General features: G+C 44.2%; 1 protein-coding gene across 2 annotated transcripts; it reads right to left on the bottom strand.

Annotated features, from left to right (window-relative positions):
- Positions 1-3,319: 3,319 nt before the first annotated feature.
- Positions 3,320-9,834, bottom strand: LOC123122904 (uncharacterized). Of its 2 annotated transcripts, none has more exons than XM_044543279.1 (5): positions 9,243-9,834; positions 7,802-8,022; positions 7,068-7,240; positions 6,180-6,915; positions 3,320-5,665 (listed from the first exon to the last, which is right to left on the bottom strand). In XM_044543279.1, exons 3-5 carry the CDS (start codon positions 7,227-7,229, stop codon positions 3,687-3,689), a joined length of 2,877 nt encoding a protein of 958 aa, XP_044399214.1. In that variant the 5' UTR covers positions 7,230-7,240; positions 7,802-8,022; positions 9,243-9,834; the 3' UTR covers positions 3,320-3,686. The 2 variants fall into 2 exon arrangements, with proteins under 2 accessions (XP_044399214.1, XP_044399213.1); XM_044543278.1 differs by having other exon boundaries at positions 7,068-7,304; positions 9,243-9,832.
- Between the last annotated feature and the right edge of the window lie 1,728 nt (positions 9,835-11,562).

Below are 11,562 nucleotides of genomic sequence, written 5' to 3'. Positions count from 1 at the left end.
GCTACTCCCTCCATTTTTATATACAAGACCACAAACTCAAATTACAGGTACCAAGGTAAAATTTAATACATGTTTTGTAACCCAGTTTTTCTTTTCGTGTACTAGGATCATTAATACACCGTATGCATGGAAGAAAATTGAGTGGAGAAAGTAGCTGAGTGTCATTATGACTGCATGCATGCAAATATTAAACAAGTTGCTAGTATAAGAAAATAGCATTAATTTTTGCCTCGATTACTGTTGGTGGCCTTATATAGATACAAAATGTGTATTCCATAATGGTGTTGTATAAGTAAATGGAGGGAGTATAAGATTTGGTGGATGCAAGCAGTAGAAGGCTCTTATATTTCTTTACAAAGGGAGTAGAAGCTAGCTAGATTGATTCTGCCAAATAGCATGCCTAAAGCTACTACTAATCACGTCGTGATTTGGCGGAAGCAAGCTGTGGTTCCGCCAAATAGCATGCTATGTAGCTAGCTATTGGGCTAAATTGCTACTCTCTCCATCCCATAATACTTGTTGTGGATTTAGTGACTAACTAAATCCACGACAAGTATTATGGAACGGAGGGAGTACATAGATTTGGCGGAAGCTAACACCATGCCTTTCGCCAAATAAAATCACGTTTGGATAGAGAGATAATTTATTGGACGTGTCTACCGAGGGGCCGTTGGCTCGGTAGCACTCCAGGGCAACCCTCCTTTTTTAAGTATATTTTTGTCCTAATCAAACAGACTAGGAAATATTTATCCTCTTAATAGGAAAAAGACAAATACCATACAACGTGTTTAACCAAAACTGAAAAAGCCCACATGCGAATAAGTGTGAACGTATTAAATTCAGATTTTGCAATTTTAGAGAAGTCGTAACTTTTGAACCGAACATCGAAATTAAGATCCGCTTTCACCGTTAAAATCATCACGATGTGCTCTTCGAAACTAGATACCACATGAGTATGTTTCGACAAACTTTTTTTGTGCAATTTTGTCTCCATTCTGCGCAACCGTGCAGTTGTTATGTGCAACTACCTAATAGTCGATGTACAACTTTCTCTCTATCCATGGATGTCCAGTTTTCATTGATGGCACCTCACCCCAAACTATCCACTATCAATTGAGATGTGCAATTTCGTCTGCTACCCCAGTCAACTTCTTAGTAGTCAATGTGCAACTTTTTCCCTATAATTGGAATGCAGTTTTTTACTGTTTGCTACCTCGGTCAACTGCCAAGCAATGAATGTACAACTACGAAAACTGTCCCAGCCAACTACCTAATGGTTGATGTGCAACTTTTCCCCGTACACGTGGGTGTGTAGTTTTCATTACTAGCACCCCTTCCCACCCACCCCAACTAGTGAGATGTGCATCTTTAGGGTCTCACCTATAGACAATTTTTCTCTACCCTCATGGTCTTATGGATGTGCAGTTTTTCACCATCCAACAAATCCATGTCGGTGAGATGTGCAACTTTCTCTGCTGCCCCAGCCAACTGCCTAGCAGATTATGTGAAACTTCGCCTATTGCCACCGCCAACTAAAACTAAATATCGACAAGTATGGAGGGGAAGGAGTTGCCCATTGACTACTAGGAAGTTAGAAACAACAGATTAAGTTGCACATATAGCTGATAAGGTAAGTGGGGCATGGTATGACAGCAGTGAAAACCTATATCATCCATGAATAAGGAATGGGAGGGTTGCACATCGACTACTAAGTAATTGGCCGAGTAGTAGACTAGTTGCACATCACTAAAAAATGATTGTCATGGTGGCTAGGTTGCAAATCTCATAAAAATTTCGATCATGTAGCTTTACAAAATGGTTTTGAAAAAAGTTGCACCATGCTGTACTAAAATTGCACGATGTAGTAATAGAGTTGCACAATATAGCATCAAAGTTGGCATCAAAAAATTTCATCAAAACATATTCATACCGGATCTAGTTTCGAAGATCCCGTCGCGAGGATTTCAACGGTGAAAACGGATCTGAATTCCGACGCACGGTTTGAAAGATATGACTTTTTAAAAATTTGTAAACCCGAATAAATGCATATGCACATCCAACAGACATGGAATTAATGCGCTGACTTTTCCATGTGCCCATCCTATTAGTATTTGCCACGTCATGAGTAAAGACAAAATTTGGACCATAAAACTACATGCTTGTTTGTGTGAGAGTCGGCCGCTCGTTTTCACCAAATAGTGCGGAAGCACTTTTTAGATTTGAGGTAATTTATTTAAAGTTAAAATAAACGGACACATGAGATATCAATTGGATGGTCGGCTCCTACATCTGAACTGTCCTTACTGATCCATGAACAGATATAGTGTCCGGTTTAGGGTCAGGGTTGGAGATGCCGAAACACTATACTAATACTAAGGGCATCTCCAACGCGGGCGCTACGGTCCGGCGCCAGGATTGATTTTCAGGTAGTTTCTTCCTATTCCCGTCCGATTCCCGTTCGACCCCGGGAAACTCTGTTGCGTCGACTCCAAAGTATTCGCCGGGCGCTTCACCTGCTTTTTTTCGCACGAGCGATTGGGCTGGAGTCAGGCACTAACAACGGGCGCTAAAATTCCCCTAGAAAATCTCCTAGGAGGCTTTTGCCTCAACAAACTAGAGATATTTCTGCGTTGGAGAAAACAGACGCTAGCTGTTCCATTTTTTGACCGCATAGCGCCTATAATCACAGTTAGCGTTGGAGGTACAGGCTCTTAGAGAAACGTTAAACGATAATTCATTATTTTTTTATTCCTAAACGTCTATGTAAGCGCTTCCCATTGGGCATGCCCTAAGCCTAATCTGCAGCGGAGCACCGATTGCTTGTCCGTTTGGTAGCTGTAACAAAGACCATGTGGTTTCTTTAATGAAATCGGAGAGGAAGGCCCCCGGAAATCCTCTCTTTTGCTAAAACAAAAGAGAGAAGGCGAGGAAGCTCCTGCTAAGTGCAGCCTCTGCTTGTCTCCTCCCGTGTGCTATGTTCTTGCAGACACATTTGAATGCCCGCGTAGGTGCTGTTTAGGTTCAGTTGCATGCAACAGGTCATGTTCGAGCTGGATATATATATTTGCCAGTAGCTCGTTTACATTTACACTCTCCTTTCTCAAAGGGTGCTAGTAGTTCAGTTCTACCGAAACTGATGAAAATAAAGCTATTCCAAACAAGCCATGAACTACCAGTTCTGTCTGGATAAGTCCTTAACGGTGGTGTCCAGTCTCCACTCCAACTAGGCAGCGCTGAGCTACAGGCCGCGAAGCAAAAATTGCAGCCAAATGAAGCAGCAACTTACATACAGAAACACAAAAACTTACATACAGAAACACAAAACAAAACATGATAAAACTATATAGAACTACACCGATTAGCCTCTTTGATTTCCAAGTACCGGCCAGTCAAGGTACCTCGCCACTATCTCAAGAATTACAGCAGGCCTCTCAGGCCCTGGACCCAGCTTAATACAACGCTGTTACAGAAATTGTCACATATAGACTAGTTTAAGAATTTATTATAGAAAAAAAATGTACATCATGTTTCGACCCGAAAAAGGCATGGAATCTCTGAGGGGGGAGGCCAGCCAAGCAGGCCAGCAGAGTATGCACACTCATGGCTGTGATTTTTTTTTTTTACCTTTATACCAGTCCACCGCAATCTCGATGGCAAATCCGAAACCGACCAGGATCAGAGGTTGTTCAGGACGAAGCTGCGACGCTATTGCCCGATGGGCATCGTGGCTTGCGACACCGCCTTGTTGTTCGCCCCCAGCTAACCATGCCCCTTTCATCAGCTTCTAAGCCAACAGAGTCGGGTTTTGAGGGTGGTGGGCTCGCCTTGGCTTCTATCTCTACGGTAGCTGGCTGGTCTTTGCGGGGCTTTCTACCTCTTGTTCGCCCACCGCGCGCTCGCCTGGTTAAACTCGACTCCCATGATCCACCAGATGCCTGTACTAACCCCTCAATTAGCTGAATGTCCTCTATGATCTTAGGCCGGGAAAGCGATGAAAGCCCGGGCAAGATGTCCTTCTGGAAGTCCCGCTTCTGCCGTCGCTTCCTTTGCGGTCCTCTTTTTGGCTTGGACAGCAGGTTCACCGCTGAAACAGCTTGGTCATCGTCTGTCAGTGGTGGTTCTGGTGTCCTGGTCCAGCGCTCATCGGTCTTGCACTCTTCCAGCTTCAGTGTCAAGGCTTCAAATGAGTCTGAACCATCATCACTGGAATTATCGATGCAACCCTGGACTTTTGCTTGCTCGGCATGGTCATCCATGCTTGATATCGCGAGCTCTGCAAACCACTGCAACATATCATCGGGTGTGCCTGTGGTGGTCGGCACATCCGTTGACAACGCAAGAATAATCTGCGCTGCATCTGTAGCGGATGGAAAACACATATCAGCTTCCTTGGATGCACCAAGCTTGCCAGAAGGTGTGCATTCCTGTTGAGAAGTCCAGGCAGCACCATCTTCACAAGCTGGCACTTCTTCTAAGTCAAACAAAAATGTGCGCTTAGCATGGTTGTTCTGTAAGGCCGCCACATCACATTCATGTGACACTACTGATGACTCTGAGTTATCTTCATGTGGTACATCATCATTCAGATCAAACAAATTTCTGACGACAGCGGCGCCACTTTTCTTGACAACACCTTCAGCAGCTTGTCCATCTCTATCCAAGGGTTTCTGGCTTGAAAGTGGTAAATGTCTCGTAGTACTCTCCTCAGTCTTATTACATACCAGCCAAGTTCTATCAGTGATGCCTTCAGAAGCATCATCTATCTTAATTCTGCAACCTAGGGACGTCGAGGCAGAATCTGACAAATTGCAAACAATCGGTGTTATTCCTGTCAAGTTATTGTTGATTTTCGTGTCTGCTGCAGTCCCGTTGGAATGGCCAAGCATCTTTCTTTGCTTTTCCAGCCCTGTTGGGTCAGCACAAGTAGCTTTATTTTTTAGCCAAGAGATCCCAAATACTGATCCCTCGCCTTTACTATGCTGCAAACTACCAACAGATCTCCGATCCCGTTCTACAAGCTCTTCCAGACCATCTGACAGTGCTTCATTCAAATTAAAGTTCTTTATGCCCTTGCCGTTTGTGGACTGAGGATACCCATGAGACTGCCGTGCTGCTGAATGTTCAAACATCAGGCAGTTCCTTTGCTCCAACTCGCTCGAAATTGCAACCTGTTGTCTGGATCGTGATGCGGAAAATGGATCAGGTGGAAAGCCAAAGTAACTACCATCCAAATTATCAAATCTTTTCAGCTTATGAATCGAAGGTCCAATGCTTTGGGTCACAGCACTAGGACTCTTGTATGAATTAACAGTTGAAGATCCATTGAAACTTGGAACTCGCTGGAAAGCATTGTTGATAACACTGCTCCTTGGGTCCACTGTGCAAGAACCTATAGGAGAGGCGACGGAAGGATGGTCTATGTGAGGAATGGAGATTGGAGCAACAAGTGTACCAATACTTGAATGATGTGGATGGTCAAGTCTAGCAAAATTATTGATGGGAGATGCTCCCATAGGACCTTTTGAAAACCATCCAACTGAACTGTTTTGACCATGGTAAATAATCTCATTGGTTGCAGATCTCCCATCAGCAACTTTGAAGGATTTTTGCAGATCAGCATTGCTGTATCTGGGTGTAAAAAAAGATTGGTTGCTGACTTGTTTTCCTGAAAGAATTGAAGCAATATAGCGGATCAAGGACACTGCAAGTACAGAGCAGTAACCAAATATGCTAGATTTGTACAGAACTACAGATTGGTTATAAACAGCATAGGATAAAGTACTCAAGATAATAATAATGTAACTGCCACATCATGCATAAATAGAAAAAGAAAAAGAATGGTCGGAAACAGATATGCAACATGCACAGCTAAGGGAAGCAAGTTCTACATGCACTGCGACAGAAAAAACCTTCACATGCAGTTGAAATGCTATTTCTAATACGTATTAATAGGTACCAGGAGGGCATGACGTCCAAGTCACATAACGGATGAAGGTAGGTTGTAACCACATTTCCCCCCAAATTCCATAGTGAACCCTTACCTCTTAATGCAAAATGACTTTTTCGTCGACAGATATAGTAAATACATGTACTAGTGATATTTATTGTGTAAACATAGAAAGATAAGCATGACAAGAAAAGAAGCAAATAAAGGTGTACTAAGTGAAGCTTATCCTTACCTTTATCAATCAATGGTTTCTCCTCCTGTCTTAGTTTGGCACTTGCATCAAGGAAATTTGAGCTTGTTCCTTCGTCAGTATGCTTCTCTTTGGAGTATTCTTTATTGAAACCAAAGTTAGCTGTGCTTGATCTCACTGCAGATTGGCGCCAAGAGTTCTCCAAGGTATACGGGAGACCTCTGGATACTGACCCGTTTGTTCCACCCATATGCATCCCAGTAATTGGCTCATTCAGGTCAGCGACATGGCAGCCTCCCGGTTTATTGGTAGTCAGCAAACCAGAGGTTGAGCTATTATCATTGAACCTCCCCAAGCCTTCTGCACCATTCGGAGGTTTTGTACCCGAATCTACACCAAGGAAATCTATAGGCTTATTATCTGATGTGTTGTCATCATCTATATAATGATCAGCTGGAAGCTCAAGGTCAATAATGCCTTGCTTGGTATTTAAAGCAACACCATTCGAGGGGAATCCATTTGGAGAGGGCAGGACACTGCCATCACTAAGGAACTTCAAGGAGTGGTTTGTATCAGTGTGCACTGCAACAGTAGCCTCTCCGTATGTTTTGGCCACCAGAGGCATCTGCCATATCATCTTTGAGCCATTTGGTTGAACTTGTGATGACGAATTTGTCTGTGATGCATCTGCCAGTTCTGGGTATGCATATGCATCTTTGTTTTCATAATGCTTCATCAGGTCTCTCTGTATTTTGTAAACCCGGTGCAGTTCATAAACCTGGATAATGATTTCAGTTAATCAGTTAACAAGATAAGAGAAAGAAAAACACAAAATGAGAAGTGAAAATATCGGCTGTGTGCCTGCAGTTTATACTTTTTGTAACTTGTCATGTATTAAGATGTTTACGTAGTTAATGCCAAGGTACCAACCTGCTGTCTAAACATAGCTTCATGTGAAAGCATTGTGCGCTTTAGCGTTTCGTTGTCGTATTCTGAATAACCATCTGCCTGCTTTGTCATGAAGCCATTGTACAACTGTCCATTTGATGTTCTATCCTCATAGTATGGAGAGCGCCAACCATTTGAGTCCATGTGCAGATCCCCTGTAGCATAGTATCCAGGATTGTAACTCTCACCTTCCACTTTAGCTCCCATTAGTATTACAGTCTGTTGAACAGACCAGTCAAATGATGCTGAATTATATACAAAAGTGGGGTGCGAAAGGTAAAGCTTTTGGAATAGCAGCCTCAAATATTTCAAATAACAAACATGCATTATTCATTGCTTGAAGCCTTGAACAAGAAACAAAAAGATCAAGTTGAGCTTGCAAGAGAAACATCAAAGTCAACTAGATGTTGCAACTTTATTTCCTGCATGTTGACAATCATAATGTGAAAACACATTTATTTACATTAAATTCAAGCTTGAACGCAAGTAGCGTACAGCATACTGCTTGTCTAATGGTTGTTTCAAGTGCAACACCCAAACAAATAACACAGTGCAGACAAATTGGTGCTTTTAAGATCCTCGGCAAGATATTTTACTTAAGAGCATGGGAGCAAGTTGAGAAGAGCTAAGAATCTAGCATCTGAGTAAGTAATATCAAACAGAGATTTACAAAAACAAAAACAACTAAAGATTTAGGGGTTCCATTGATAAATTACCAAAACAATGAGCATGTAGCAATCATGCTAAAATTCCCCTTGACCCGGACGGCAACCAGCACTGATCATCACATCACAGGACACCAAAGGGAAATCACAGTGTGAATGCAATGCACGTGTGAAATTCCAATCTTTAATGCTTTGAGCTAACTGGACAGCTTGACTTGCTCAGGTGAATCAATACTACCTCCCAATCTGAATGGCACTTAAAGAGAAATAACCTGCCAATAAATACTGCAGTGAGTAATAAGAAAGGATCTGGGAAACAAGATGCTACATGTATCATGGATAAAATGCATGACAAAAACTCACTACCCCTACAATAATCAAACAAACCTAGACAGCAACAGAGTAAACAACACCAAAGGCCCAACTTTTAAATATATACTGTATTCCATAATGGCATAGAATATGCACCTCACCTGTTTGTTTCTAAATTCATCGGGCAGGAAATAACTAAAGGAGAGAAGACGAGTCAACCGGCGATAGTTCAACCTACTTAATAAAATCCTAAGGACTAGTTCTTTTAAGAGATATATCATCATCTTTACCAAACGTGGAAAATAGAAACCTATGGCCAGCAGATGCAATCATTGACTTCTCGCGTACAATCCAACTGAAACGTCACACAGACCTAACACCAAAACAGAAAATAAGAACCCCGAAACCTAATAAAAGGCCCCAAAAAAATTACAACAAGCAAGTTATAACACAAAGAGTCCCAATTCCAATTTCAGTTGAACTGGAATTTGCGTCCACTTCGAAGTTTTATGTTTGGTTTCACCAAGGAAAATTCCAGTTTGTTCAGAAAGGGGAGAATTACGAAGTGTCTTGGAAATAGAAGATTAACCCATTTCCAACTCCAGTTTGGATGATAAGAACTGTAAATAAAGGCCAGAGATGGGCAAGCATACTTGAGCAAGCACGCACGGGGAAACCGAGGCAATCGCAGGACGAACTGACAATGGTAGCTACAGGCACGGAGGTGGGAAGGGAAGGGGAAGTGGATCTGGACGCCAAAGTCGAGCCAGACGCCTGGAGTACAAAGAGGAAAGCGAAGAACGGATGGCGACGGACGGCAGGCGTCCGGATCTAGACAACAGGAGGAGGGCGGCAATGAGCAGGAGGCGGCGCCGGTGGCCAAGGCCGATGTGTCGCGTGGAGGGCGGCCGGATCTGGACGTGCGGCGGAGGCCAGGAGCGGACGAAGAGACAGTGACGGCGACGGCGACGGCGACAGCGACAGGGGCGTCGGGCAGAGAGAAATTCGTCCGAAATCGGAGCTCCAATCCCCCCAGGTGCCCCCGGATTGGAGGTCCAACACATCGGGAAAGCAAATCAACACCGCTCCTTTGGATTGTGTTAGCTCGATTCCACGATCCAGACAGCGCGCGAGCAGAATTAATTGAACTAGACCAGCTACAAAGAAAGGAAATTCTGACCTCAGGGATTCTTGGCGCTGCGCTGCAGCGGGTTGAGCCTGACGACCCGCAGCATTCGGCGGGCGAGCGTCCTGTCCGGCACCGCCGCCACGGCCATGCCCCAAGAAACCCCGCGCCGCCCAAGAAGCCGCCCAACCCAACCAAGGCAGGATATTTATTTATCTATCTATATATCCTAGAACGAACGAAAAGAAAGAGGCAAATCTCTGTGGCGGCGGCAGGGGGGCGATCGGGGCGGAGGACGCTCGGAGCTCCGACGTATCCGGGACGGGTCCGGTCGGGGGGAGGCTGGAACCGGATTTGCTGGGGCCGGGCCAGGGAGAGAAGGAAGGGCGAGGAAGAGGGAGAGAAAGTGGTGGGTTCTCGTCCTCGTCCCCGGACGAACGAACCACTGTCTGCGGATGTAGGAGTATCTTGGTTTGTTCTCTCTCTGCTCACTCCCCACTCTCTCTCTCTCTCTCCTTGCTCCTTTTGGGGGTTTTGGATTGGCGTCGTTTGGCCTGGCCTCCCTCTCTCTCCTCTCTCCTCTCTCCTCTGGGGGCAAGAAGGGAGGGGGATGGAATGGAACCACCTTCGACCCTCCTCCTTTCTAAACGAGCCGCAAGGACAGCAGATTTGTTGACATCTGATATTCTCTCTCCCTCTCCGCCCTGATGCTGATCCTCCCCATCACACCCCCTTGTCCCTCTCCCCGGGCTTTCTCTCTCATCAATCACCAACCCAGACATTTCCCCATATTATACCACATCGCCACCGGCTGCTGTCCCTCTCACGATTCTGGTGTGGAACTAGACAACTAGTGGTACTACGTTTTTCTCTCTTTCCAATTCCAAGTGTGCTGTGCTATGATATGATATTGATATAATTATTCCGGAGGATCGGATTTCCTTCCTATGGGACAGTTATCATGAGGACGATTGATTTTTATTTATTTCTCTTTCCTCGGTCCGGTTTGTTTAGAGTAATGGAGGATACGAGTTTAGGGATTGGGACTTGGGAGAGAATCTGTCCACCCTTGGCTTTGCTTCCCTCCCGGTGGGGGAGAGAGAGAAAGTAGTAACAGACAACAAGTGTTAAAAATACTCGAGGAGGACGGTACCACCCAACCTCCTTTCCAAACCTTGCAAAACCGGCCATCTTTTTATCCCTCCCCTCGTGATGCCTTCTTTTTTATCTCCTGGGTGGACTCGCTACGTACACACCGTCCGGACCTTTACATTGGCCAGCCAGCCAGCCGGATATATCCACGCGGTTGTTTTGGACTCCTTTCAACAAGTACTAGAAGGAGTACTGTGGGTGCATGTACTGCTGGTACTAGTAATGGTGGTTGGACATGTTGAATGTATTTGTATGCACTTATGGCTTAGCAACAGTGCAGGTGTTAATGTGTTGTTGTATTTCTTTTATTTTTATTATGCCAGTATGTTAGTATCTTCTTATTGATTGTTTACCTTATGCTTGTGTCGCTTTTTTTGTGTTAATCCTACTTTCATACGTAAGCATGAAATTTGCCGCACCAGTTTAGTGCAAGTACTTTTGGATCCTATAATGTCTGCTTGCCCAATAATACTCCTCACTTGTTTAGTCAAATGCCGTAGTTAATGAATACCTAAACTGTACAACCAACTCTCTACGTTATGTCTCGAAAATAAATGACAGGTTGTTGGCGTGACAACATGCCAATATCACAGAATCAGGAGTACGGAGCGACTGTTAGCTCCGCGGACTTAGGGGTAGAGCGATGTGGGACCACTCCGCCTTCTTTGTCGCGTCACTCATCTTCATCATATCATCTATGTGCGAGATTCTAGTGTGTGTTTGTGTGTTCTCTGCTCTTTGCGTCGTCACCGCTATTTGTTTCTTTTGTCTTTATCATCCTGCGCCCACCTATGACTTCGTCGTTATCTGGCGGTACTATTCCACAATCTTCATCCTCTTACATATCTTACATCACTAGCATCAAGACAAGGTGACACTGCCCCGATCAGGCGTACATACGAAGTCATCGAGGAGCCACATTACCCGTATGACATCTCGTTAACCTCTCGGGCATGTTCTTTCGCTATCCAATTTGGTGTCTCCTGTTCATTCCCCCTCCATGTTCTTCATTGCAACTTACATACAAATGTTCGCATGGTATTCCAAGTGTGTGGCCACTTGCTTATCTTTATATTACAATATAGGAATATTCGTGCTAAATAGTGAGGTACCCCTATGATTTGGGCATACCACCCAATTTTTTTACCAAAATAAATAGGTTAAGAAATAAAAACTATTTTTTCACAACAACCATGTTTGTGATTTCCTTCTGAGCGCAATT

Source organism: Triticum aestivum, chromosome 5D (genome assembly GCF_018294505.1).
Source record: "Triticum aestivum cultivar Chinese Spring chromosome 5D, IWGSC CS RefSeq v2.1, whole genome shotgun sequence".
Taxonomy (NCBI): domain Eukaryota; kingdom Viridiplantae; phylum Streptophyta; class Magnoliopsida; order Poales; family Poaceae; genus Triticum; species Triticum aestivum.
This window is presented reverse-complemented; position numbering and strand designations above follow the sequence as displayed.

Excerpts from the sequence above, each read along its gene's own strand:
- LOC123122904 (XM_044543278.1), bottom strand. Across the intron at positions 6,916-7,067 it reads AAGCTATGTTTAGACAGCAG|GTTTATGAACTGCACCGGGT; the intron begins GTTGGTACCTTG and ends ATCATTATCCAG. Across the intron at positions 5,666-6,179 it reads GAAACCATTGATTGATAAAG|GAAAACAAGTCAGCAACCAA; the intron begins GTAAGGATAAGC and ends CAATTCTTTCAG.